Below are 27,787 nucleotides of genomic sequence, written 5' to 3' on the forward strand. Positions count from 1 at the left end.
AACAGTGCTGATAGTTGATAGGGCTGTAGACAGATGAAGGACTGCCTGTAGGTGTCCTGCCAGAAGCACACATGGAGGCTTGGAGGTTGTGGTGAACCTACAGCTCCGACATTCCTGGTAAAAGCTAGCTCACTGGGAAACCATACAGAACAGGAGAATGCTAGGGACTGGCATAAACCCTAGCAAGTAAACTCTCCGTGCTCATGCAGGAGAACTGGCAAGTTCACCAACGGCAGGCTGGGCTGCCCCTTTCAGCCTGGAGATAACTGGTGATCCCTCCGCTTTGTGGTTGCTTGTTTGATTATTTTTTGCTGCTCTTGTTTTTCTAGTATCTTTGACCTTGTTACACTCCCTGCACTCTGGCAAAATTTCCCACTTATGAAACTATCTGTGTTCTGTCTGGAGATACATTAGAGAGTCATGCCTAGCATCTCTCTCCTCAGGGATGTTCTATGCTGCCAATATTAACTTGCACCATACTACTGTTATTTGCATTTTCAACAATTATGTGGCTGATTTATTCATACAATAATATTCTGAAGAAATTCTAAGGACTAGGTGCTGTGCCATTATTTGATTTCCTAAACCTTTCGGTATCATCATTGAAGGGCATTATGGAAGCTTTGCTATCTTAGAGCCATAACCACTCACACCTAATTGAAGTCCCCAAGGCACACGACTTTATATCTGGTTGGTGGCCTACTGTGACTCAGCAGATGGGTTTTCTTGTCAGTCATTTAGAATTTTCCAAGTAGATGCCCTACTTAGATTAGATCTAGTTCAAATGTCCCTGAAGTTCACCTGGCAGAGTGTTGTGTAGAGTGGTTTATCTCACATCTACTAGCTGGTTAACTTGCTTTACTAGTCAGGAGACTTCCTCTTGGGCAATAAGCTGATGTCAGTTCCACACTTGGGAATGAACTTCAGAATACCCCGTGGACCTGGGCCCTGAACGTCTTTTCCATATATAGCGGATGTGGAAAACAAGGTACAGTACTTCAGTCTTCAGCCCGGAAACACCAAGTGGCCATGGAAAAGATAGAGGAATTACAGCTGCCTTGTAAAATTCTCAGTACACCCATCTGAAGCTGTCGGCCCTTGATGTGTAATGCCACATCTCTAGCTAGATTCCAGAAACCCTGCATCTTCAAGCATGGCTGAACACTGTGAAGCATACTAATTCTTAATTAGCTATGTTTATGCCTCATTTTCATACGGTGGCCTTTAGACTAACTCAGAAGGCAGGTAAACATCATCTAAGTTAAATGCTTCTTTGCTGAATCAGACGTCCTATGTCCTTTAAGGAGAGGAAAGCCTATTTAAAGTCACTTAGGACTCACAAGAGTGGAGTGACTAATTCTGTAAATTCGAAATTGGCCCTGTGCTATTTTGGCATCTGGGACCTCTGTGCCAGGCTAAGGTCTTGACTTAGGAGGCTGCTCTCATTTCCATTTCAAAGCCCCTGTCAATCAGGGTCTGGTCTCCAGCCCTTGCCTTGCAGGGGGTTTGTGGCTCAGTAAAATGTCAGATATTGCCCTCCTTCCCCAACTCCATGCCCTTGGCTGCCTCTGTCCCTTCTCACACTATCCCTTGTTTGGGAGCGAGAGCAGCCAGGCTCATACTCAGATAGAACCGAGTCATGACCAAATACCTCCGTGTGGACGGTTGGCAGCCCTGACTTGCTACCGATGAACTGGTGCCCATATTCGTGAACTTGTCAGTTTTCCTGAGTGAGCACAAAAAAGATGATTTGCTGGAGTTTGAATCTAATGAAAAGCTTTCTCCTATTTTGTATAGTTTTCCAGCCATTTGCCTTGTACAATAGAGAAATCGTATTTCAACTTCTTTAGGTTGAAAAATTGCCCCTTTTCTGATTTGTCACCCAGAGATGTGAAACAGTTATCTTTGCGGCACCTTTATTATTGAAAATAGAATAACTAACTCACGTCACTCAAATCAAGACTCTTAGGGTGAAGGGATTCAAAAGCTCGGAATGAGATTTTAAAAAACCTAATTTTCAAGAGAGAATGAGGAACAGGGCCTCTCTTTTGCTACCTGTATGGCCCTATTTTAGAGAACACAATCTTTGACTCACAAAGCCCAAAGGGGTGGGAGGGCGTTCAAATTTAGGTCCACCTTCCTCCTCCCCCGAGCTCAGCAAAGAGGGAGGCTTTGATGCTCTAGGCAGGGGGAGGTGCTCACGGAGGAAGGAAAGGTCAGTCTGTGGAGGACACTGGCTCTTTCTTCACCTAGTCAGAGGCAAAAATTACTGCTGGGGAACAAGCTTATAGCCTCGGGTTGCCTCTGGCAGACAGGTACCTGGCTGGCCCACATGCTTTAGAAAGGTAACTAGGCAGTGTGCGTTCCAAGGATCCTAGGTAGATATTCCAGGGCCATTTAGGCAGCACGGGGAGGCTGGGGACCTTTAAGAATCTTTGCTAAACACCCATCATGCTTTCCTGGTTCTGGTCTGACTTTTGTCTCCAAATTCAATCTGCGGCTTTATGAAGTTGTCAAAGCTAGCTTAATATTTAAGACCTATAGATGCTGGGGAGAGTGGCTGACCCTGGGAAGTCACTTTTAATTTAAAAGGCTGAGTCTCCAGAGGAATTTGTTTTGGGTTGCTCATCCTGCTTGGTCTCAGGAACTGCTTCAGTTCCCTGATCCTGTGTCTGATAGGGGGCATCTGGAAGGCAGTGAAACGGTTTTTAAAAGGTGGAGCCTGGTTGGAGGTTTCTAAGTCCCTGGGGCATGGGTTCCTTTCAAGCAGATAACAGGACAGGGTCCCTTCGTCCCTGCCTCTTTAATTTTGTTTCCTTGCAATGAAGAAGTTTTGCTCTGGGAAGGAGCTCCAGGCTAGGGTATGCTGCCTTGTCAGAGGTGCAAAAGTGACTGAGCCAAAAGACCGAAGACTAAAGCCTCCAAAGCTAGAATCCCAAGTCAACCCTTCTTGTTAGAAGTTGCTTGTTTCAGACTCAGGCCTGTGGTTAAATGGTGGCCAACGTGAACCTCGACGACAGGACTGAGCAAGAGACAGATAGGGAGGGCACTGCATAGCCGGCTGTTAACCTCACAACGAGAGAGAACGCAGAGACACAGCTGAGAGCTTCCTTCCTGTCCTGCCTGTGTCTGTCACACATACTTTTCATCTAGGCTTAAAGACACATTTTTATGTCATATGACAAAAGAGAGGAAAAAAATTACCATTTCCGTCAAATTAAACATGGGGCTTTTAACCCGAGCTCTGTGGGCTCCACGGCACCTAAAATTTAAGGTATACACACTCTAGCTAGCAAACACTTATCTTTATTTTCATTTACCTTTCACTAAAATTTAGCATTTCCTTCAGTTCAAATGAACACGACAGCCTCAGGATTGCCTTTACCTCTGCCACCTACAGATGTCAAATAGTCTTAGGGGACATTAGCACTGTCGCAGAATACTTGGACAATGTGCGTGTTTACCATCACTTTAAATTTGGGTGCAGGCTGGGCCCACGGCGAGAGCACATTTGGAGCATTATTGCTATGCTTGGATAACAACAACTGATGGCTATATTTGTGTCAGATCAACTTCAAAGCATGTAGTCTAACCACAGGCTCCATCAGTTGGCCAAAGGAATCCATGAGACATCACGCTTCTGTATTGGTTCATTCTGCCTGCATCTCTGTACGCTCTTATCCTTCCCTGCATTGTTTAAGCTGTGTTCTGTCTACCTTCTTGCCTATATTTTCACTGTCCTAAATATTTAACTGGGTAGGGGTTCATGTGTTAAGTTCCATGGTTTACTGACCCTCCAATCACCAGTGCCTGCCACAATGCTGAATATGAAATGCATATGTGTACGCATAACATCACTTTGTATTATTTATTTTAAAATATTCTCTAACTCTTAAATGCCCATTACTCGTTATTTTCATGTTATTACTTTTATTTACTTTTAAGATGCATAACACACACAGTTTATTTAAATAATCTCCTTGGTACTTGTTTGCATTTTGCAGTAATACAAATAAATGGGCACCTCCATGAATAATGTTTTATTATTCTTACTTTGTGCTTATAATTGTTTCCTAGTTATAGAATCCAGAAGGAAGAATTCGCTGATCTAATAGAATGAGCCTTTTGCACGGTTCTTTTTTGAGTCTGTGAAGTTCACTTCTGAAATGAGCTGATTCAGCTAGTCTGGTTGGCCAGCAAGCCCCTGGAGTGTGCCTGTCTCTCTGCCTCCCCTGTGCTGGGATTGCGGCAGACACGTGCCACCACTCCTGGATTTTTATGTGGGGACTGGGGAATCTACATGTAGGGCCTCCTGCTTGGTAAAATGTGCCCGTAAGCACTTTACCAGCTGAGCCACCTCCCTGGAACGGAGTCACTCAATTTTAAACACCAAAAACACTCTGAGCAGAAGAGTTGTACTAACAAGCCTTTAAAGTACAGTTCTTAGAAAGACATTTTTGTATGCATGCATGCATACATGTCTATACATGGAGGGCTTATTCATGTAAATGTACGTAGGTGCATGTGTGCCGAGCTTAAGCACTGTTCTCAAGGGCACTGTCTGTTTCTTTTTCTTTGAGATAGGGTCTCTCACTGCTCTAAAACTCACCGAGTGCGCTGGGCTAGCTAGCTGGTGACCCCTAAAGATCCATCTGTCCCCATATCTCCAGCACTGGGATTCTAAGTATATGATGGAGTGACCCACATTTTTTACATGGGTTCTGGGCATCAGACTAAGGTGTTCATACTTGTGAGACAAGCACTTCATCAACTGAGCTGTCCCCCAGCCTCATATTTTTAACTATGTTTTTTTGGGGGTTAGTCAAAGGATTGAGTATAGTTCTGGCTGAAAAGAAACAAACATTTTTTCCTAAACTCAAAAATGTCTCTGTGCCTACGGACCCACATTTATACTTTCAACCAACTTTGGGTCAAAAATATTCAGTAAGAATGACACCTGTATTGCACATGTTTGTTTATAGTCATTCTCTAGAGACAATAGAACAACTTTTCTATGGTATTTATCCTGTAGTAGTTGTCATCAATGTTCTGTGGTTATTTAAGGTATCAGGGAGGCCCTGTGCAAACACTTTATTGTTTTGTATTTGAACATCTGCAGATTTCAGTATACTTTAGGGGTCCTGGATCCAGTCCCTCATGGACATTAAGGAAATGAATGGACATCATCAATACATTTCAATATTGAATAAAATCGTTTGTTAACGGAGAATTAGGAACAATGATATGCTAGAAATTTTTAACTTTCTATTATTTTAACTTAATAGCTATTTTGCTAGTTAAGTGGGCAAAAATTATAAAATTCAGACCGAGATTCAAATAATCTAAAAGCAGGAGTAAGACAATCTATTGTGAGAACAAACTCTAGTATTTATTTATGCTACTTCACATTTAAAAGGGGGGAAGTGTACTTAGAGGTTAAGTCATTAAAAGCCCAGAAGAAATACCCAGCTAAATGCCATATACCAAGAAAGTTTCATAAATAGCTGGAAATTAAATCTATGAGATGACAAAATTCTTAGTGATGGACACAAATGCCACCTGGGACTTTCCAGAACGGGGGCATGTTTTTCCTTAGAGCACCATGACTTCTAAATCTTTGATCTCACTGGCTAAGACTGGTTCCAGCCTGAGCTATACTGCTCAACACCCAACACCTACATTTCTCTCTAAACAGGTGGAAATGTGTTGGGTTGTCCTTGAGTTCAGCCCCATAGTCACACATATGTCAACCTCAGGCCTGGCCTCCTTTATACTGACTGGGGGAAGTACAAGAGCTATCTAGTGTCTTGCTGCCTTACCCATCCCCTAGGGCAAGAACCTGGTCTCCCGCCATTCCAATGTCCTTAATAGTATTCATAGGATACAAGCTACCTCTGTGACTGCCACATGCAGAATAGGGCCCTGGGAAGGACAGACAGAGGGCATGATGGGTAAAGCACGTAAGTGCTAGGGCCGATGGAGAAGTGCTTCCTCTGTTACACAAAAATGTGAGGGAGACCAAAAACGGGTTTCTTGCTAATTTGAAATGTCTCACAGGGTACTGGGCTCATCAGGCCGCGGTGTCCTGGAATGAAAACACACGTGCACGTAATTACTCTGAGATGATAAACAAGCACATAAAGGGACTTGAGTGTACTGTTGCATGCCAGCGTGGCAGGAACTGATGGTGGAGTCAGGGACAGGGCCTTGAGTATCTGTGAACAAATGATTGCTTTTTATGGCTACCATTTACTGAGTACAGGTTACATGGTAGGCACTTCACTGAGCACCTAGCAGGTTTTAGCTCATTAACCCTGGCAATCTTATGAGGTAGGCATTAACACTTCCATTTTATAGAAGGAAAAAAAAAAACAAAAAACAAAAACAAAAACAAAACAGAAAGCCAGAGAACATGGCTTGGTCAAATTATATCAAGTCAAAGAGAGGTGGCACTAATGAGTTGACTTTAATGTCATATTCCTTTCACTATGTTACAGATGCAGTGCTGGTGAGTGGCACCCAGAAACCACACCCTGATTAACATTTCATTATGCAAAGCTACTTCGACTGTGAAGTCTCACTATGTAGTCCTGACTGGGCTAGAACTTGCTACCTCGACCAGGCTGACCTCAGATTCATAGACATCTATCTGCCTCTGTCTCCCCAGTGCAAGGATCAGAGGCATGTGGAACCATGTTTAGCTTAACTTGATCAAAACCAAACCAAACCAAACCAAACCAAACCAAACCAAACCAAACCAAACCAAACCATCAACAACAAAACCAGCTGTAAAGTAGGCTGGGGAAAGCAACATTGCACCTTTTGAGACAAAGAAACTCACTAACACCGCTTAATAGAACAATTCCCAAACAACCTTTTAAAAACCATACAGTGGTATGGTCCTCAAAGCTATTCCAAAAGCTAGCGCATTGTAGGAGAGCAGCCGAGAGACGGTCTGGGAGACACACTGGCCTTAAAACTACCCTCAACTTGAAGATATCCTCTAAGTTTTTTCTCCCTTTCTCTAGACTTCGCTTTCCGGTGAAGTCCATCTGAAGACTTACAGCCCATACGTAAGACAGAATATATAAAACACTTAGCACAATGCAGGTACACAATCATCCCTAGTCACATGTTAGTTATCATCAATATTGCTGTGTCTTAGCCCATTTTCTGCTACTATGACGAAATACCATGAACTGAGCATTGTTTATTAACTTCATTTCTAAATGTTGGAGACTGGGAAATCTAGAATCAAGTCATTTAAAAAGCTGGTGTATCAGGTGGGCCCACTTTCTATATGATGCCACTATCTGGTGAAGGCCTTTGTGCCATGTCAGCTGAAACTGAATTCCTCATGAGTTTTGGAGGGAACATTCAAATTACAGCATTCCTCCTCGGGTTCCCAAAAACCTCATAGCCTCGCATGCCAAACGCATTCATCCCATTCCAATTGTCTCAGAAACAGCTTATCCCAGACTCAAAATCCCAGAGCCCAGAGTCTCATCTAAATCAGGTGAGTGCAATAGAAGACCCTACAGTGCTAAAAAAACCCAAACAAACAAAAAACAAAAACAAAAACAAACAAACAAAAAAACCTCATATAGGTGCCTTAGCTCTGTCTAAGGGCGATTCCCTGAAGTTCCAGGTCTGTGGGATCTAAACGAGCTATTTCCAATATATAACAGGCCTGGCATAGACATCATGACTCCAACAGAAGGAAAGAGGCAAGAAGAGAGAAGGCAGGGCTTCGATTGTCCCAGCTGCAGCTCACACAGGCCTGGCAACAGGAACTGTACAATTCAGATATCTTGAGGCTGGCTCTCCATTGTCTGTTAGGAGCTCCCTGCAATGTCCCCAACCCTTCAGTAATTCTGGGCCCTGTAGCAGTGTTCCACTGGTGGCTCTGCCCTACAGCAAAGCTCTATCTGACAATCTCTGAAGTCTACAACATCCACAGGACTCAGTATGGGAAATCTTACACTCTGCATAGGAACCAAAACTGGCCTCACTGGACACTGCCAAGGCTGACTCCTGGCACTCTCCAGATGGGAGGATCCAACTACACCTGGGCACTTGAGCAAGGCTGGGGGTAAGGAATCTACTTTAGAAAAGTTCCAGGAAAAAAAACCACATATATTTGATTTTTGTGTATTACCAGATAATGTTATTAGGATTGGCCCCAGAGTGCTAAAAACTCTCTTACATATGTGTCTTGCATATAAAGTACTTATCGAGTAAGCTCTATGTGAGCAGCCACCCTTGTCAGAAAAAATATGCCACAACAAGAGAATTTTTTCCTGAAGCAAATAAAGAGGAATGCCATTAAAATATAAATAATAACCTTTGTTGAAGTCTCAAGGGCATCTGTGGTTATACAAAATTATTCAGTGTATGTACAAAGTCTTTTACATTCCAGTTGCTTTTCAATGCAAAAATGTTGTGAGTAAAGGTATTAAAAAGAGATGACTACAAGTTGAAATAGAAAAGACTGAAGATGAGGAAAGTTTGTGAGGGCAAGGAGCTTAATGAAGCACAACCCATAGCTTATGGGGTGGGGGTGCGGTTTATAACATGTCCCCAGAAAATCATAAATTAATGGGTCAACCAGATCTCAGGTCCACTTTTTTTTTCTGGTTCAATTCCCACCCCACCCCCAAAGTAATGCCAGGGAGCAGCTTTTAACAGCAGGAAGCCTGACAGTAAAACCTCAGCATTCCTTGAAGTTACTGCAAATGGTCAGAAGGCTCAGAAGTTAGCTTCGAGTGGAGACAAATGTCTCAAGAGCCATTGGCTTCACCTGGCAGGCTGCTCCTGTCATACTCAGCGTGTATGAGCAGAGATGGAAGCAATTTCAGTTTTGAAATGTCCTTTGAAAGTCTTCATGATATATGAACATTTCATGAATATACGAGCTTTAGTATAATGGTCTGTTCTCTTCAGACAGATGGGGCTCATTTATGCTCTACACGATTGTACCCCAGAATTTCAGGCTTAAGATGTTTGTCATAAACACAGTTAATCTATTATTTTATGAGGGTTACTAAATCTTGGCTTCCTGGATTTGAATAGATGTATACCAGATTTATGGTGGCACTTGTCTGTAAGTGACAGGCACTGTCGCAGCAAGAAACTATCATTTCTTCTATTTAACAGCACAAGGTCCTGCTGCTGGATACGGGAAGGGGGAAGGCCCACTCAGGAAGGCCTTGCTGGTTAACAGATGGAGTGTGGTGGCAGTCAGTGGAAAACCTGACTCCATTTATCACAACACATAAAAACTACTAAACACACAGGGGGACCCATAAAAAGGAAGAGGCTTTGCCAGAAGCACTCTTTGACAAAATGGAAGATGTTCTTTCACAGGCGATTCGGCCAACATAAGCAACTGAGTGACAAGCCTTCCTGCGCACAGTGCACTGACCTGTGTGTGAGCCGACGACAGCTCCCCGGTTCACACCTCAGGAACAGGTCCCCACACAAAACCATCACATGCCGGCAACTAAGACAAGCTGCACTGGGGTGCTCTGCCCTCAGATCTACATCATCATCTCAGTCTCCACAGGTCATGGGCGTGAAGCAAACCAGAGTCCCCACTGCCAGTGTCTTCAATGGAAGGTTTTACCAAGCCTTGAAGGTAAACAAATGTAGCCTTGGGGGCGATGGGGGGGGGGCAGGGAAAGGTCTATGCTATGCTGGCAGAGTCCTTTCCAAGCTTGGCATCATCCCAGTCAGCATTATCTGTCTCTACACATGGAGAATCTACAGTGGTCACACCGGGGCTTTAAGAACATTTCTCATGTACCATTTACCCCAGGCGAATTATTCAAATTTCCCTCAAATTTAAAAAAAAAAAAGCATCCCCTCAAAAATAAAGCTTCTTCTATTACAACTAAACACTGTAGGTAAGAGCCGCGCAAGAATTCTAGGAGAATTAATAAAACTATATATGATGTCCCTTGTACAGTCACTGAGTTTACCTGAAGTGCCAGTGGCCACTGTTAAGTATGCTACTCCTTTCTATTTCTGGGAAACAGTTCAGTAATTTGGTGGAAGCTGAGTGTGTCCCCCGGCACTTGTGCATTGTGTTCTGAAGCTTAGAAGTGACTGGGATCAGAATGAGCGTGGGACAGGAAGCTGGGATTCCTGGTTATTCCCGACGATGCTGGGGTCTGAGTCAGGCAGCTTCACTAAGGACGCTTGGCTCTTCCAATCCCAGCTTCTTCACTGTCACCATATTCTTGGAAGCAACTGGAAGGTGGTGGCTATATACTACTTATCTTTATATCACTAACTTCCCATTTTAAAATGTTGCCAGAGTGAGAATCCCTTAGAAGAGGAAAAAAAAAAAACCTTCCTATTCATTGTTGTACCACTGCATCTGACAAAATGTACACATATACTATGGTACAGAGCAGTGGTTCTCAACCTCCCTAATGCTGAGACCCTTTCATACAGTTCCTCATGTTGTGGTGACCCCTAACCATAAAATTATTTTGTTGCTGTTTCATAACTGTAATCATAATTTTGATACTGTTATGAATTGTAATGTAAATATCTGATATCCAGGATGGTCTTAGGCGACCCCCGTGAAAGGGTTGTTTGACCCCTCAAAGGGAGTTGAGAATGTCTGTTACTGAGCATCATCAACTGCATGGAAATCCTGCTTGTTGCATGGCTGAAGAAGAGGTAGGTACTGATGTTAGCCCTACTTGCTGCAGGGTTCCTGAAGGGTCCACATGAAAACATCTATGTGCTTGCCTCTTGTAAACCAATGTTGCTTTACCATGCTCCTGTGACTGTATTTCCTGCAGAGCATTCTAAGTCCTTTGTTTTTGGCTCTTAGCTGCATTTGTATATTGGCCGGACAGTTGAAATCATTCCTTAGGCCTTCCTTCGAGAGCAACCATTCAAAAGCCTGCTTATTTAAAGTCGCTTTAATATACTTTAAACCAGGAATGTTTTTCTCCATTAGAATAATAGTTGACTAAAAATTTAAAGGCCTGATAGAAAACCTAGGATTATGGAATATGCCTGCTTGTGTTGATTTGATATTTGTAAGCAGTAATTTTCCTATGAAGGCTCTGTGAATTTGAACCTGTTACAATATCACAAAAGGGCCTTGCCATGATCTGTGCTGCAGGTCACTGCAGGGATGGGCAGTGTCCCATGGCATCACGACACTTGAACTCCAGGGAGAGATTTGGATGCAGTGTCTGGCCTGTGTGTTCCAGTTGTCTTCCTGAAGCTGCCTAATGCTTGCTGTGTTCTGACCCTAATTCTCCCCAACTACATTCCTCCCCCTTCTCACTGTTTCCAACACCCACTGAAGCGTCGTTAAAAGTTGGGGAAGATCCTGGGAGAGCAGAAAACTATCTGTCTGCACTTTACATTTAATTCTACCTCAAGTTCTAAGAACTGAGTGCGGCAGCTATTCTTACTCAACCTCCTTTAGCCTTTAAAAACCATGCAGTTGGAAGTTCCTATCAGTGAGACACCGGCTATTTGTACTTTAAGCCCATTTTGTTTACTGACCTGAGAGGAAAAACCCAGAGAGCTTGCCATGTCATCCTGACATTTTTATATCTGTTGGCTCTATTATGACGAATCTCTCTGTATTATACAGACCCAGATTCAACATGAGCCAAATTATATGTCCAAATATAGCACAAAGGACAGAAATGGTTGTACCAAGTGTCAGAGTAACAGGTAGGAAGGCCCACCAAAGCCCTGCAAGATGCAAAGTATCACAGCATAAACCCTGTGCGCTCTAGGGTAGCAAGAAGGATCACGGAGCAGCCTTCATGGGCCTCCATGTTTCTCGGCAGATTCTTCACATCCTCACCTCATGGTCAGTGCTATTCAGTGCATCCCAGAACGCTGCACTCCCGGAAGCTCCCTCCCTCAGTGCCTGGTTCTTTCTTTCCCTTCATAATTTGCTTTCCTTAAACAACTTTCTATGGCTAAGTTGATGCTAAGAGACTAGAAGTTGGATTGGCAGATTCTGTGGATACAGTCGTCGTCTGTATCATTGCAAGCTAGCAACTCGGGCATCCGGTGGGTGACTGACGTCTCACCCAAAACCCTTGGCATCACAGGCTCTGCTTAAAACCAGTTGACATGAACTCTCTTCAGAAGAAAAAGACCATTGCCGGGGAATGTCAGTCTCATGGGATTTGACAATCAACTGTGGAGTCCCTGGCACTGACTCAGTTTTGGATGACTCTTCAGAGGCAATGTGGTCTGACAGAAAGCATTTCCAACAGCTAAGGACCACCAGTCACCGTTCCTCTTCCTGTTCTCTTTCTCACCCCGTTCTACCCAGGCCAGTTATAAAGGACTTGTGTTTCTGTGTGTTCTGTCTTTCTCAAACAGGAGTTTAAATGAATGAGAGCTACTGACTAGAATTTGTAATAATGACAAACACACACACACACACACACACACACACACACACACACACACACACACACACACAATCCAGTTCAAGTATTTAGAAATAGGTGGTTAGCAGTCAGCCATCAGTTAGGTTATTTGGATCATTTTCTCTATTTGGGTAAAGCTTCTAATTTTCTCATTTGGAAATTCTATAGAACACAAAGGAATTCTTACTTAGAGCCTAGTTTCAGGTAAAGGGGACAAAGGCACATACATCTAACAAGTACAACTCAGTTACCTTAAAGAGGCTGTCTGCCTTTGATATTGGTGTCAGTTTAACTATCATAGAAACAACATATTTCATTTACATTGACACTCATACAAACCATAAGTAATCTCATTAGTGAGATTTTATATATATAAAATTTGAGTGAGGTGCCACAGTAGATGGGTTGTTCCGGAATACAAGCATTTTCCCCATTCCTGGTACAAGTCTGGAGAGGCTCACAGTGAGGGATTTAAACACTGAGAGTCTACAGGCACTGTGGCAGGGGACACGATGCTGTAACAGGGAAGCCGAGATGGCACTGCAGGATTAAAGACCACCTCACACATGCCTTTGAGATGCCGTCATTTAGATTTCTGTTTTCATCTCTCCACTCTCATCCACCAGAGTTTTTTTCTGAACCTTAGCCTTCTTTCTTTGTCAACATCACTGGTATCCTTGACCCTAGATGGTTCCGACAGCTCACCAGGCAAACACGGCTTCCTAGGAGGTCTCTTTGTTTCATGAACATCAGTCCTCGATGAATGCTAACATTCAAATGTTGGAAGAAAGACCTTGACTTGCTGCAATTTATTTCAACAGTCTTCTATGGGCACCCTATAGGCATGGGAGGCTGTGATTATAACCTAGCCCCTTCCATTTGCATTTTCTATGTCCTCGGTGCTCTGTCCTTGATTCAGTCTCCCCTGGTCTTTGGCGCTTCCTATTTCACTTTCTGCTCATTACTTTTACTACTGTCATTCGAGCAAACACAATTCCCTGGTGGTTCCGGGGCTTCCCTGAAACACATTCGCCTGCGATGCTGGAGTATTTATAGAGCCCACTGAGTATCTGATTAGCTCAAGCCACAAAATAAACTGAAGGGATGGGTGACACTAACCTCCATTGCTTTTCTTCTTACTTGTAAGTCCTGCTGGAGGTAAAGACCACAATTCAGGTAATAAAACCCTTGACAGAGTATTGTTTCATAATGGCAACAATATTCTGTGGAAAATAAAAGCTAGCAGGGAGTCAGGGGATGGAGAATTTTGCTCTTCCAAACACAGGGCAACTGCTGTGATTCCGAACACACTGCAGGCTGCAATGCCAATTGTGATACTGCACACATGGAAATGGTGTTTAGCACCTATACTAATAACTGCTTTAGACACAGGTTAAACATTACATTTTATGCTTTGTCTAAACAGGGGTTTTGTTCTCCACCGGGTTAGAGGTGCTGTGTAACAATCCAGTACTTATCATGTTTCTCTGATAAGGTAATTTGGTGACCCTAGCATAGAAAGCACAAAGAATCATTATTCACACTAAATCTGGTAGCTTAATTATAGGCTTGTATGCTTTTGAAGCCAGAATCTACAGGACTTAAGCAATGTTTCCTTTGTACATAGCTTTCTTAGTTGAAGAGTCTTTCTGTACTCTCCTCTTACAGTAATGGATTTGCCCATCTCCAACGGCCCTGGGCAGTCACAGTAAGCATTCTTCAGCTTCCTCCTCAAGTGCAGCAGGGATGTTGACGATCAGGAGAGAATCTGAAGTGTGTACTTCCCACCACATAGAATTCCCTAACGCCAGAGTCAAACATAAAGAAAGGGACACGTCCTCTTAATGCCCTTTAACAGACGCTGTTCCTCGGCTAGCCACTAAAACAGGATGACAAATCCATTATGGATCCCAAGGGCCGCTGTGAGACTGGAGCTTATCAACATCCAATTTCACAGCATCCACACTGAAAGAGACAGAGAATTTTGTTTCCCAGCGAAAGACCTCACTCAGATATTACGGGTTCTGTATTAAAGAATTTTCTTACGAGGCTCTTCCATCAACAGCACATTTGTAATTTTAAATTAAGGCTTTCTGTTAGGCAGTTCATGGCTTTGTAAATAACTCCTTTAAATTATTTGGGTCTATTTGTAATTCAGAGAAGAGCTTTGTGAAGGTGTTAGAAAGTCAGAATCTGTTACTTCTAAGCGCATTTTCATACCCACGAATGTCATTCTCTCAGAAAACATCACCCCTAACTCTTCACTGAGATCAGAGGATAGGAAAAAAATATATTAACAAGTATAAGAATCTCCTCTCTTAAAAACCTGCAACACAAACCAGACATAAAAGAAATAGAAAAGAATATCATTGTTTTATATCCATTACTTGATCTTTGCCTGAACATGTGATCAACACTCTTTGCTGATTTTTATACATATATTCTTATGTACACACACATATTTAAATATAAATATATATTGTACAACATGGAATGGCAACATATCAAATGTTTACATTCTCTGCTAACACATATTGCTTCCTGTGAGGGAAACATATCATATTACAAAAATAACTCATGGAGAGTAACATGCAACATCCAAGGAGGAGGGAAGCAGGGGTGGGGGTGGGGTGGGGAGGAGGGACACAACAATGCCAAAGAACAAAAAGTGCCATTGACCTGATTTGTCAGAGCTGTCGCCTGTGCCTGGCCTGATGGAGCAGCTGGGATTAGCCTTTGCGCTGTCCTTGGAAGGAACCATTTTGGGTTTATTTTTCGTTGCCTCTAGAGCTTTGACCTTCTTGGCATGTTTACTTCCTTTGTAGTGGGCCTCGGCCTGGCTCTACAAAGGAGAACAAATCAGGCTCATTGTTTTGCTACTTACAAACACCAGGATGGATGAGCATGCAGGAAGAAATACAATCAGTCATAGGCACCGCAGACACCACAGGTCAGAGCTTGGGGACATCCCCAGCATTTATCTACGAGGTGTCAACATATCAAACCTTGCTGGATAATGGAGAACCCGTGTCGTTGAAAGCCTAAAAGTCACATGAGTGGACCACAGGATCTGGACAAAAGCAGGAGGAAGGTGAGACCAGTCAACGGTGCTCTCTCACCTCCGCTCAGGCCAGGGAGGACTGCTTTCTCACCATCTGGCTGGCAGCATCTGGGCTGGGTGTCCTATTCACCCTCGTAGACGTGGACTTCCACAGTCTCCACCGCTCATGAGGTAAAGCCTGTCTGCTCTGCACCTAGCCCCCTGTGGTCTCTGAGATCAACTAGGGTGACATAGCAACATGACGATAGCTGCTGTTGAATGCAGATGGCACGACGTTTCGGAGACATCGACATGCGCTTAGTATGCCACCTTGGATGATCCCTGTTCCTATTATAGCTCATGCCACAAGGGAGGTAAGGACAGTCCTTGATCTCAGATGTGGGTCTCACATCAAAGCAGTTAGCATTCCATTCTCATACATAAAGGGTGTGTAGCACTGTGACTTCAATACTAGATCAAAGGAAGTAGAAAGTGAGACAAGAGACAACACCAAATTACAATAAACCTAGAAGACATTGAGTTAACTTACTGACATTTGGGAAGTTACCTTCCATCCAAACAAGATCTTTTTGACACCTTGATTTACTATACACATTGAGAAAAATAACTGCATAAATTCATTTGAATCGCACTCTGAACGGACTGAAAAATAAAAATATGTATGTAGCAAAACCAAAACAAGACATAGTGGGTACACTGCTTTAGTTCTCAAGGTGACGCACGTGGTAAATTTAATGCAAACAAGATGGAGTTTGATTAGAGGACTTTTCACCTAATTACTTTTCTTCTATCAGTTTCCGTTAGAATCCGAGTGTATCTAAAGATGGTCGGGGTCATCGAGGTGAGGTAAGGTCACGCCTTACGTCATAGGTCCGTGAGGTAAGGGGTGATGCAGACGCACTCATGAGACAATGGGCAGATGCAGCAAAGCAGCAAAGCACGCCATGGGGCAAGCCGAGCAAAAGCAAAGGGAACCCGAGAGGAGATGTCTTGAGGAGATGTCCTAAAATCGGCAGCCTTTGGTTCGAAGATCTGAAGGAGGAGTTACACATGAATTGGTAAAGGGAGGTGTGCTTTGGGTGGGAGAATTTGGCCTAGGAAAAGCATTTGTGCTGGAATGGCAGAGGCATAGGTATGGCAGGAGAGGGGGCTACACAGACCACTTGATAGACCCAGTGGGAGTCAGGTGTGAGAGCAGCTTATCACAGGGATGAAACTCTCCAGCAAATGCATGATGCTACAGGTTCCAAGTGGGGGGAATTTCTATCTCAGCTGTTTTTATTTATTTACCAACTGTGTAAGAGAAAAAAGGAAGATGAACAGGGAAGCGTTGAAAATATGAGATAGTTAGGGGTAAAATCATGAGTGAGGAATAGGACAAAAATATTCCTAGTGTAAATAGAGTAGCTCAAGTTCCTGGGAATGTTAGTCATTATCAGTCCTGTGGTCCTTTGCTTAAATGGATCTAATCAGTTTACTGGTAATCACTGAATATAGAGTGTTCTCCCAAAATATCACATTTGCTTAAGTCATCTCAGGCTGGGATGTGTGTGTGGTGTGTATGTTTGGTATGTGTGTGTGTTGGGGCAGATGTGTGTGTGTATGTGTGTACGTGTGTGGTGTGTATGTTTGATATGTGTATGTATTGGGGCAGATGCGTATGTGTGTGTGGTGTATATTTGTATGTATGGTTTGTGTGTATATTTGTGTTGGAATGTTTTCCTGACTTCCTGGCTTCTTTTGTTCCAGCTCAGAGCACACATAACTTCACCATCTTCAGCAATTCAGCTCACTCATTTCTGTGGAACTGGTGACAGTGACCATCACTTCAGTGCCCATCACTGTGAACCACCATGAGGGAAAGGCCTAGTTTTGCTGAATGCATAAGTGATGAGATGAAGGTAGGTGTTCTTGCTGAACTACAGCAGTCTGACTGTGAGGAGAAGATGCAATGAGCCGAACTCCCTGCCTGTACATTTACATTCCCACGGTTCACCGTACTCCCGCTGGAGTGGGAACTCGGTGATTTCAGAGCTCTCTGGCTTGGTTGTTTCTTCATTTGACTAGGAAACGGATGTGAAAACATGCACTGTCTCGACACAACTGTAATCTGGGGATTGGTTTACTTTACAGCTAACAGGACATTAGTGTCTTCCCTTGTGTGCAGCGTTTGCCACCCAGGGCCTGTGCTGAGTGTAGTTCTAGCTTCCTCAGGGTCTCCCCACAACTGTCATCTTAGCTGTTCATTGACTTATCATTGCTCTTACATTGGATGTTCAAGACTTTGCATATTCTTTGTCAAAGTTAAAGGAAACCCCAAGGAACATGGAAAAGCATGATGAGACCTCCATGTATTGGCTGTGAGAGGTGACATCAAGTGTAGTTGTTTATTTCTAGTCATCTTCAAGCTGCCAACTTGTCGCAACTCACACTTCTTTTCTGAGGGAGTCTCAGCTGGGGGATTGCACTGATCAAATGGGCCTGTAGACATATCCATGGGGCAGTTTCTTTATTGATAATTGACTGAGGAGGCCCAGTCCACTGTGGGCAGAACCACCCTAGGCAGGAGTCCTGGGCTGTATAAGACAGATTATCTGAATAGAAGAGAAGATAAGGAGTGACCCAGCAAGCAGAGTTTCTTATTGGTTTCTGCTCTAGTCCCTGCCCCGACTTCCCTAATCTTAGGACCTGAAAGTGTAATCTGAAATAAGTCCTTTCTTCCTCTAAGTGGCTCTCGGTTTCAGATTTTATCACAGCAACAAATCATACCAGGACAATGGTAATAAACTAGGAAAATGGATGCAGATTTAAAGGTGGATAGCGGAATAACAGAGATGACTTATGTCTCCGAGCAGTCTTCCAGTCTGAGCGTGAACGAGCTCACTTGATTCTCATCGTATCCTGGGAGAGGAGGCATTGTCGGCGAGTGTCTTGCAAATAAGAAACTCTATATTCTAAAGGCAGATAACTCATCAACAACCACATAGGGCCTATAGGAAGGCATCTAGTGGATGTTATGTGCTGAGATGCACATCTCTCCTTAATTATATACTCATAGGTCTGATCTAAGTTTACACTGTAATCGTTAAGAACTGGAAAGCTACAAAGGCACCGCACTACTTTAAATATCACAGGAAGGGATTAGACCTTAATGCTGCTGAAATTTCTACAAATAGAAAACAGCTGCATAATTCTGGGTAAAGGGTAATACTTTAGGTCAAATCCTTTTAACGAATAGCTAAGAAAGCCCTAAAGTCCCACTTTGGAGTTGTATACCTCTAGAAGGTACTAAGATACCTCCAACTTTTTTTTATTTTTATTTATTTATTTATTTTATTTTGAGCAAGGCTCAGGTAGTTAAGGGTAGTCTTTAACTCACTGTGCAGCAGAGGCTGGCCTTGAATTCCTGACCCTCCAGCCTCCACTTCAAATGCTAGGATTACAGGCACATGATACCATGCAAAGTTCCAAGGACACTTTTCAGGGCCTCTTCTTTTCAAGTGCACTGAGTAGTTGAGGGTTATTTACTACCCTTTTGGCTCAAGAACAGGGTTCTCTAAATATAACTTTCAAGTACAAGACGAACAGGATGATTTCCTCATTACCATTTCCTGGCATCAGGGCGGAAAGTTAACAGCATCAGTTAGCCCTCGAGATAAAGATACAGCTATGTGATACCTTACTGCACGTGGCAAGATAGAAAGGGCTCTCCACAATGCAACCCGTTTCCCCTGAGTTTGGGGTGTGTAAAAGCCAGCAGTGAGGATCATTGGCTCCCTCGGACTGGCATTTAGGGCAAGTGAAGCTGCCCGTTGTGGAGCAGAGGTGCCCTCACTTGGCACACCTCTACTTTCTCCTGGTGTTCTCGGTGACTGACACTTTGCTATCCTCGGTACTTTATCTGACGCAGTGTCAACAGCTTTTGCTTCCTGGGCAAACCTTCAAGTGAAAGTGAGACGCTGTTAAATAGCAACAGCACTGACCCCACTTCATTAGCAAGGAAGCACCTTAATTGAGGAGTGAGAGAGGCAAGAAGGAGAGCCAGCAAACTCATGGCACCAGGCAGTCAACTGCCACAATCAAATGCCATCAACAATGGGCTTGTTTGGCCAGCCTGACTTTCCTTACAGCCCAGTGACTGAGCAGCAGGAGATAGCTGTCTACTGCAAGTGGCTTCAAGAGAGCTGTTGCAATCCCCCTGGCACTGACCAGTGCTTGGGTGTGTGTGTGTGGCTTAGCAGTAAGGCACACGCCTCATTGCACAGGGCCCAGGGTTTGAGCCTGAGCAGTCAAAAAGGAGAAGGAAGAAGAAAGTCCCATATGAAGAAGTGGCAAGAAAGAAAGGGTTACTGGAATGACCACCCTGACCTCCACCTAGGAACTGACGGGAATATAACCTCATATTTTAGGAGTCACTTCTATAGTTCCCAGAATACCCACTATCCATTGGCAAAATAGGTTTCACAGGAAATGACATCCAGAGATACATTTTTTCACCCATTAATTCCCTTTTGTGCCAAGTCCCATTGATTTCCCAAATCCTCAACATTTCTCAGAAACTCAAAAAGATAATGAATTAGACAAGGTTTGGACTTAAAACTAAAAATGTAATGAACTCTTCCCAGTGGGACATTCTACAATCTACTGTGCGGTCCCCTCCGGTGTCTCCTGAGTTCTAATTCCTGCCTCAGAGAGGCAGATCTGCAAGCTCCAGTCACAATGTAAAATTGTGTTCAGTGTATACGGAAAGGCAGATTCACGGAGCGCTAGGCAAGTGCCCAGCTCTCTATAGAGAACTGATCTTTTCGTGTCTAAAGCAATGAGTAAAACTATTTCCTCCGTTAAAGAAAATACACCATGGCATCTCTTTCTCTACTGCCTTAGGTGTCAATGCGGTCAGCAATGTCATGAGGGAAGTGGCAATGGTTAGTTAACATCAGACAAGATGGGCTCTGCACATGGTGGTATGGCTGTAGAGAGTGGTCAGTTAATTTAAACAACAACATATTCTAAATAAAGATCTAACTACTAAAATACTAAGAAAAACATATGCCAAATCAACCATAAATAAATAAACTAGTAAACTTGATTGTTCTAAAAGCAATTTGTCTCATGCCATGTGTTGGACAGCATGATATTTTTAGAAATAAAGACAACCCCCTTTCACCTGGACACCCACTGAAGATCAGGAGGTAGAAGAAAAGAAATTCAAACCACAATCCAAAGTTCAAGGAAAAAGATGACCCGAAGCAAGAGGGGGAAAGATATCAAGGATGTAGCAACTGAGAACTAAAGGAATCAGTGAATAGAAAAAAAAAATTCTCCAGATTGTAGAGGACTGGGGAACCTCCTCAGAAGAGGGAGCAGAGGTTGGGCGCTGCTTCTGGGGCGGGCTCTGAGGTGGCAGTGCCCAGTGGGAGACCCTCTGGGGTAAAAGGAACAGCATGCGCTGGACGGTACATCCTTTGAGCTACAGTGTTCCCTGGCATAGATACTTGTAGCTTCTCTAGAACACACGGATACAGAGAAGACAGCAGAGGAATGCCCCTGAACTGTTACCTTAGAAATTATGTCCCTTGTAAAACGGAAGCCATCGTCGGGCTTTTCAATTGCACGTCAAATGCACTATCAGTAAGCACTTGGAGTAGGAAGTTACTGTGTCATTAGATGTGGCTTTTACATTACAGATCCTATTCTGTGTGCTAAACTATAATCTTGTATCACAGCCAAGGCACTAAGATAATTATCTGAGATAAAATAATAATGACACTTTGAAATCTATGAACATGTTAAGAAACAAATTAAAAATTACTGAGTAGAAGCTAAATAATTTCTTGAATCTCTGCCTCTTATTTTTTTCTCACAAAACTCTTTTTACTAGCAAAAACCCTTTTGTATGTATTTTTGAACTGATTAAGATTTGACACTCCCAGAGACAGGGCCACATTATGAGAAGCGGAAGATGTACTCAAGAGAAAGGTTTACTCAATCCAAAGACGGCTAGTGAACCTTTCTTCTGATATTGGCCATATTACAGTCTGCAATACCAATAATGATGTATAAACTGTCTTTGGTATTTACCTCACTCACTCAGTCCTTACTTATGGGAATTTGTTGAAAACAAAAAAAGTTCAGACAGAATTATGACCATTAGCATAAAGAGAGTTAGTGTTTTTGCTAATTTCTAAAATCTAACCAGTGAAACAGTTGTGGTCTCTATGGTCCAACTAGTTCCTTGATATTGTGTAACTCCAGGGGGCGCCACTCACATACAGTTCACCATGGATGCTATCCTCCAGGCCACATGTAGCAGACCAGTAACCTGCGTAAGGCATTCTACATGCATTGTCTGTAGAGTGCAGAAAACACCCTGCGAACTCCAAAGCTTTCTGTATCACTAAAAGGAAAAGCAGTGGCTCTCAGGAGGGACACGATGTGCACTCTAGCCTGTTAATTCTCTTTGGGCCCAATTTAAATTCCATCAAATCTTAGAGACAGTAAATTCTTGGGTCACAGCTGCTTCTGTTTGATACCCCAGCTTTACACAGACATCTTCACTTTGTACATTTTAGTGGAGGCAAATTAATCCATTTCTTAAAAAAAAAAGCTGAGATCTTTAGTGCAGTTCAAAGTAATTTTTCAAATATATCCTATTAGTCATCTGTGAGCCTTGATGCCTATGTTTCTGCTTGGCCTAAGAAACTGCACATGAGCACACTGTTGGCCTATAGGTGACCTACAGAAGGGCACCACAGCTTGAGTTAATAATCAGCTGAGATGTGGTGCAGAGACAGGATTGTGCCCTTAAAGAACAAGCAGGGTGGTTTCCCACAGTTTCAAGTGAACAAACTCAGCCATTTCCCTTCACTTCAGACTTCACTTGAGTGGTCTGAAGGTAGATTATTAATTTTAGAGGATTCCCAGGAATCTTAGCTTTTTTCCTTAGGGATCCAACTGCACACCGAGTTACCAACTTAGGGTTGATAAGGGCAAGATAAGAGACACAGTTATTTGAAAGTGCCAGTACTAACTGTGATCTGATTGTGAGCCCTTTTATTTGGGGAGTTCTGTTTTCTCGCTTGCCTAGCTCTTTGATATTTCATTTCAAATTAGGTCATAATTAAAACTTATGTCCATTAAAAAACAACAACAATAGGTTTTTGCTAAGGTAAAGATCAATCCAGATGACTCCTATCTAAATTCTGTTTGTAAACAATGAAAATCATAGAGATTGCATTTTGAAGGACATTGTCTTTTTACCAGTCAAGTGGCAGCACACTTATGTGAATTCTTCAGTACAGGTCTTCAGCATCAGCGCTCTGATAAAGGTCATTACAATTTACATAGGGAGTTTCAAGTGGCTGGGATGCTTATTCTTAAAAAAACAAACAAAAACAAAAGACAATTCGAGTGTTTACTCTGTATTTTGCACTGCAGTGTGGTAATTTTTGAGGGATGCTTATGCTGTCTTCTGTGTTGAGGGTCAGCACCTGAACACAGTAAGCCAACACCTCATGCATAAGTGAATTCCTAAAAAAAAAAAATGTCCAACAGTTTAACTGGGGGGGGGGGCGGGGGGGGGGAGATGAAGCAATAAACCCTGGCGGGGTGCACTCTACCACGCTCAAATCAAAGGGAAATGGCTGATTAACTCCCCAGAGAGTGCACCTAATAAGCTATACACTCTAAATGACGCTATCCAGCTCAGGAAGGCAAGTGCTTTGTACACTGACATGACTAACATATAAAGTGATTAAAAAAATACCCAATTTTCTTTAAAATTAATACATATAGGAATTAAACCCCTTAGAACGTTTTTGTGAATCAAACGTTCTTATTTTAATTTAAAATTTTTATTTAATTTATGTTAATATTAAAGATTTGTCAATGATTACACAATATCCTTTGAATTTTTTATTTTGGGATTTTCCCCAGAGTATTTAAAATGGAAGTGATCCATTTTCCTCAAATTAATTTCACATTTTATATAAGCCTGTTAGTTACTTCTCTGGTACGGTGACATAGAAGGGCATCTCTGACTCTGAGGTGACTCCAGTTTCACTGGCTCTGCAGGTGTATTTACAAGGAAGAACCACGAGCTTTCAGTGGGGCGCTGTGACCGCTCACCTAACTGATCCAAACCATCTGAACGGTCTCTTAGACTAGGCTCTCAGACTCTCACACATTTACAGTGAACTGGTCCAAGAAAGCATTGCACTTGTTTCTGTTTCCATATTAAAGACATCGACACAAATGACACCAATTACATCTAAAATGAGAACTTGTATTATGTCTCCTTATGTACGTTCCATGAATCATAGCCTTAGTGTTGGCTGTAGTGGCAGGGCAACTCAGTGGGCAGTGCTCAGGGAACCAGTTGAAACATGGCTGTACCAGTATTTCATATGCTGACACATTAGTTATCTATCATTCATCATTTGAGACTCTGTTCAACAGTTACTGAAACAATCATATTTCAGAGTGGAAGATTGAGGCCTAGGCCCCGGCATAATGTTATAAGTCAGATGAAATAAGATATGTAGATATGAAAAGCATATCTCAGGCTGGAGAGATGGCTCAGCTGTTAAGGGCACTGACTGCTCTTCCAGAGGTCCTGAGTTCAACTCCCAGCAACCACATGGTGGCTCACAACCATCTGTAACAGGATCCGATGCCCTCCTCTGGCATGTCTGAGAGAGTGACAGTGTTTTCATATACATAAAATAAATAAATCTTTTTTTAAAAAAAGAGAAGCATATCTCATAAACTCTCATAATACACAAATGTAATTAGGGGTAAATAATGAAACAATATATAGTCAACCCTGCCCTGCTAATTGTTCTTTGCATTACAGCAGCAGGTTAAACCTGAAGTTTTCATCCTAATTTACTATTTGCAGCCTTCATTACACGTGAGAGCTCCGTCTACTTAAGGCAAAATAGGAATGGAAACATCTGCAGCTTTGATTTACCTACAAACTCCAAAGGTCAGCACACCATAGTAGCATGCTATAGGGGTATGGCATGCCATGTAAGGTAGCAAGGGAACTTGCCCGGAGACTTGAATGGACTGAGCAAGCTAGTTATTGCAGGGAACTCTTGCTAGTGAATGCTTCTCTGCTCAGTCATCAAACACTGCTTATTCTTAGCCCTTTCTAAGGTTTTACTCCAAACTTTTCAATCTGCTCTCTGCCCAATCCCACCCACAAAACCAGGTTTTGGATGTCCACTTTGAATATGGAAGGATCTTAAAAAAAACTCAAAGCTAAGGTCCTTGTAACAGACGTTGCTCTCTTCCTCTGAATTACCTAGTCCTCTCCCTCTTCTGTCAACTGCATCTCTTTTCTCTGTTGAAAGGACCAGGGCACCCTCTTATCATACTCAACACCCACATTCTGTGAATTGCCAGAGCCTGCGGAGTCCACCCCGGTACTTCTACAGCCAGGCTGATTTTCTTGTACTCTGATGAAATCTGCTGTCGCCTTAAGCCTCCTCTGCCACCACACAAAGACCTTCCTCAGCGCTCTGTAGCAGTACTTTCAAACACAGGTCAGACTGTGGTCATTCCTTGGCTTTAAAAATCCCCAATGATTCACTGATGCTGTTTCTACAGCCTAAATCATCTTCCTGGCAACCTGCGTGGCCTTCTCCCTCCCTACTTCTGGCTTTTTGTCTTGGTCTTCTCTATGGCTCTCTGAGAAAGAAACAGTGTGGCTGCAGCCCAAGGAAAGCACAGGAAGTCTTTTCCCCAGCCTAGAAGCTAGCTAGCCCCTTGGGTCTAGTCTTAGTGCATTCCTGTTCTTCCCTCAGAACCTGGCTAGACGCCCTTCTTGAAGAAGCCGTCTGTGATCCTTCACTAGGTCGCATACTAACTGTGGATTCTTCCAAAGTACAGCCACCAAACGCCAGTGCAGTGCATCTCCTTGCTGTAGGTATTTCTGTCTGTACGATAGTTCCTGAAAGGCCTGCCCTGCTTTGAATTTATGAATTCACAAGACCATTCGATTAATTCTGTCTTCTACCAGACCACGGCCCTCTGTTATGGCTCACACCTGTGAGATATTTAGTCTTCATTTTATATCTTGCACCTAACACATTACTTAAAACGCAGTAGGCATCTGATAAATATTCACTACATGGATGGGTGAGGGAATGAACATATAATCTTTATTCCTTCAAAATAGAACTCAAGTAAAGATAGAGGATGGAAAAATAGAGCTGACTTTAAATTGGTCATAGCCAAATGGCAGAGAACATGGCAAAAACAAATAACAAAGCTGTCGTCATGGTGGAGTGGGATATGTTTCAGGAGGAAATGAGGATTTTGTTTGGGCATCTGTCGGGGCTGCTCACAGGATACACACTAGGGAGATTCAACAATTGCTAGTTGAGGAAGGTTGCTGGGCTGCAGGCATTGTTCGGGAGCCAGGCAATGATGGGTGACCCTTTGGAGACAGACAAGGTTCCAGAGGAATTAAGTGCAGCGGGAAGGAGGAAATCTATTTGAGAAAAGAAATCTCAAGAAAACAGTTATGTACAGTGGGAGAGAAAAAATCTATCTGAGGAAAGATTCCTGAGAAGCCAGTGACATGAGGCCTTCAGGAGGCAGCATATCAATCAGGAGAGGACGGTCATCAGGAGAGCAGGGTGGGAGAGAGAAAAGGTCAAGCAGAAGACAGCGAGGAGGAAGTCCAAGAGAGAAGAACTGAAAACTAAGTTTCTAGGAAGAACTGCGGTCTCTGAGGGTAGCAGCAGCATAAGTGCTCCAGCACTTTTCTGCAATTTCAAATCAGTTTTATTAAATAACTGGAAAAATAGTAGATTCTGAGGTCGTCTCGTTCCACAAGCTGGCAACACTGCACCGAAAGCTGAGTGGTAGCCGTGTTTGTGTAAATAAAGGACTGAGAGCCGCCTCGAGAGAAATCAGAGCACCTTGCCCCCATCACGTAGAAGAGGTGAAGAACACACGGCCGGAACGGAAACACAGTATCCAGAAAAGCTTCAAGCATAAAGGCTATGACACATTTCCCTGAGTTCAGAAATAAAAATATAGACAACACAGCTGCCATGGCTTGTCATGTGTCAGGCACAGGGCTAAGTGTTTTCTGTGCAGAGCCTCATTTCACCTCATAAAGCCACGTGGAGCCAGTAAGACCAGTGGGAGTCTACAGAGAGCTCGGAAAGCCACTGTTGCCCAATCACAGTGTCGGAAGTGGAAGACCGTGGAGAGAATATCTTATGTCTGGATGGACATGGCACCTGTCAATAATAGAACTGAAGGCCTATGGCTTAAGCAGGAAATAGGAGGTGGGACATCCAGGAGGAGAAAGAATTCCGGAATAGTACCAGGCCAGGTGGGTGATTCACTTGGGAAGATGTGAGGAGATGGACACATGATCCCTGAGCATAGGTAGCCAGCCACGTGGCGAAATACAGGTCAGAGAAGAGCCTAGCTAGATAGCCAGGGTATCTGTCAAGATATTTTAAGTCTGGGTCTTATTTCTGGGAGTATAAGGCTGAAAAGAAGAACTGGTCCAAACTTCTACAGAAGACATTGGATTTGAATAAAAGATTAAAAGAACGGGCTTTTCATCAGCATACTGCAGATCAATGAAGGAAACCCTAGCCTAGATCAAAATAGCATGCCTAGGGGCAGACTAAAGACCGTATAGACTCTCACCCTTTGCTATGATGCTTAAAGGTGATCTGGAGTAAAAGCAAGCTTTGGGAGGTAGCCTTTAAGGCCATGTTAGGTTCAGTTTTTACCATAGAGCATGTATTTAGTAACTCTCCTATGATCCCTTTAGAATGATTCCCACAAACTGAGCTAGGTACAAGAGAGACTGCAGAAGGGATCCAGTCACAGTCATAATCAATGTGTGTGTGTGTGTGTTTGAACCAATAGTTCTATAACTAAATATATATTTTCTAATTAAGACACAGTCAATATAGCCAATGGGAGTGGGGCTAAAATTAGTCCACCAAATCTTGAAAAACTACAGTGAGCAAGAAATATTTAAGACCTGAAAGATGCATAGGAACTGGAGCAGCTGTGGGAGGGGTGGGAAGGTGGGCATGTCCTACTTAGGGTAGTCAGAGTCACTACCGAGGCAGGATGAAGCAACCAGGGCCAGAGGCAGGAGCTGGAGTACGGACTGGCACAGTCAGGACCCTGAAGTTTGAGGATGTCAGGTGACATTATCTTGTCTAAGCAAAATGTCAAGTAAGTAACAAAATTACTAGTTTTCTTTAAAAGTGAGAATGGTTTAAGCTATTACTAAATGGTCATGGGCTAGGGAAAG

General features: G+C 43.0%; 1 protein-coding gene and 1 long non-coding RNA gene across 17 annotated transcripts in view; one reads left to right on the forward strand and one right to left on the reverse strand.

Moving 5' to 3' along the window:
- The window catches only part of Zfp385b (zinc finger protein 385B), a 407,085-nt gene that overhangs the window by 24,425 nt on the left and 354,873 nt on the right, over positions 1-27,787 (reverse strand). For 13 of the 16 annotated variants that reach the window (NM_178723.6, NM_001113399.1, NM_001363039.1 and 10 more), the window contains one exon: positions 15,105-15,267. The exons of 2 other annotated variants lie outside the window; for them this stretch is intronic. In NM_178723.6, the coding sequence (NP_848838.2) occupies positions 15,105-15,267 (163 nt within the window). Of the gene's footprint in view, positions 1-13,244; positions 13,251-15,104; positions 15,268-27,787 lie in introns of all 16 variants that reach the window. One more of the 16 variants, XM_006499464.2, reaches the window with a different exon arrangement.
- Gm13944 (predicted gene 13944) overlaps positions 27,598-27,787 on the forward strand; it is an 18,295-nt gene continuing 18,105 nt past the window's right edge. Inside the window, exon 1 of the long non-coding RNA NR_040368.1 lies at positions 27,598-27,708. This is a non-coding gene — a long non-coding RNA (predicted gene 13944). The remainder of the gene's footprint in view (positions 27,709-27,787) is intronic.

The sequence above is a fragment of the Mus musculus genome, chromosome 2 (assembly GCF_000001635.26).
Source record: "Mus musculus strain C57BL/6J chromosome 2, GRCm38.p6 C57BL/6J".
NCBI lineage: Eukaryota > Metazoa > Chordata > Mammalia > Rodentia > Muridae > Mus > Mus musculus.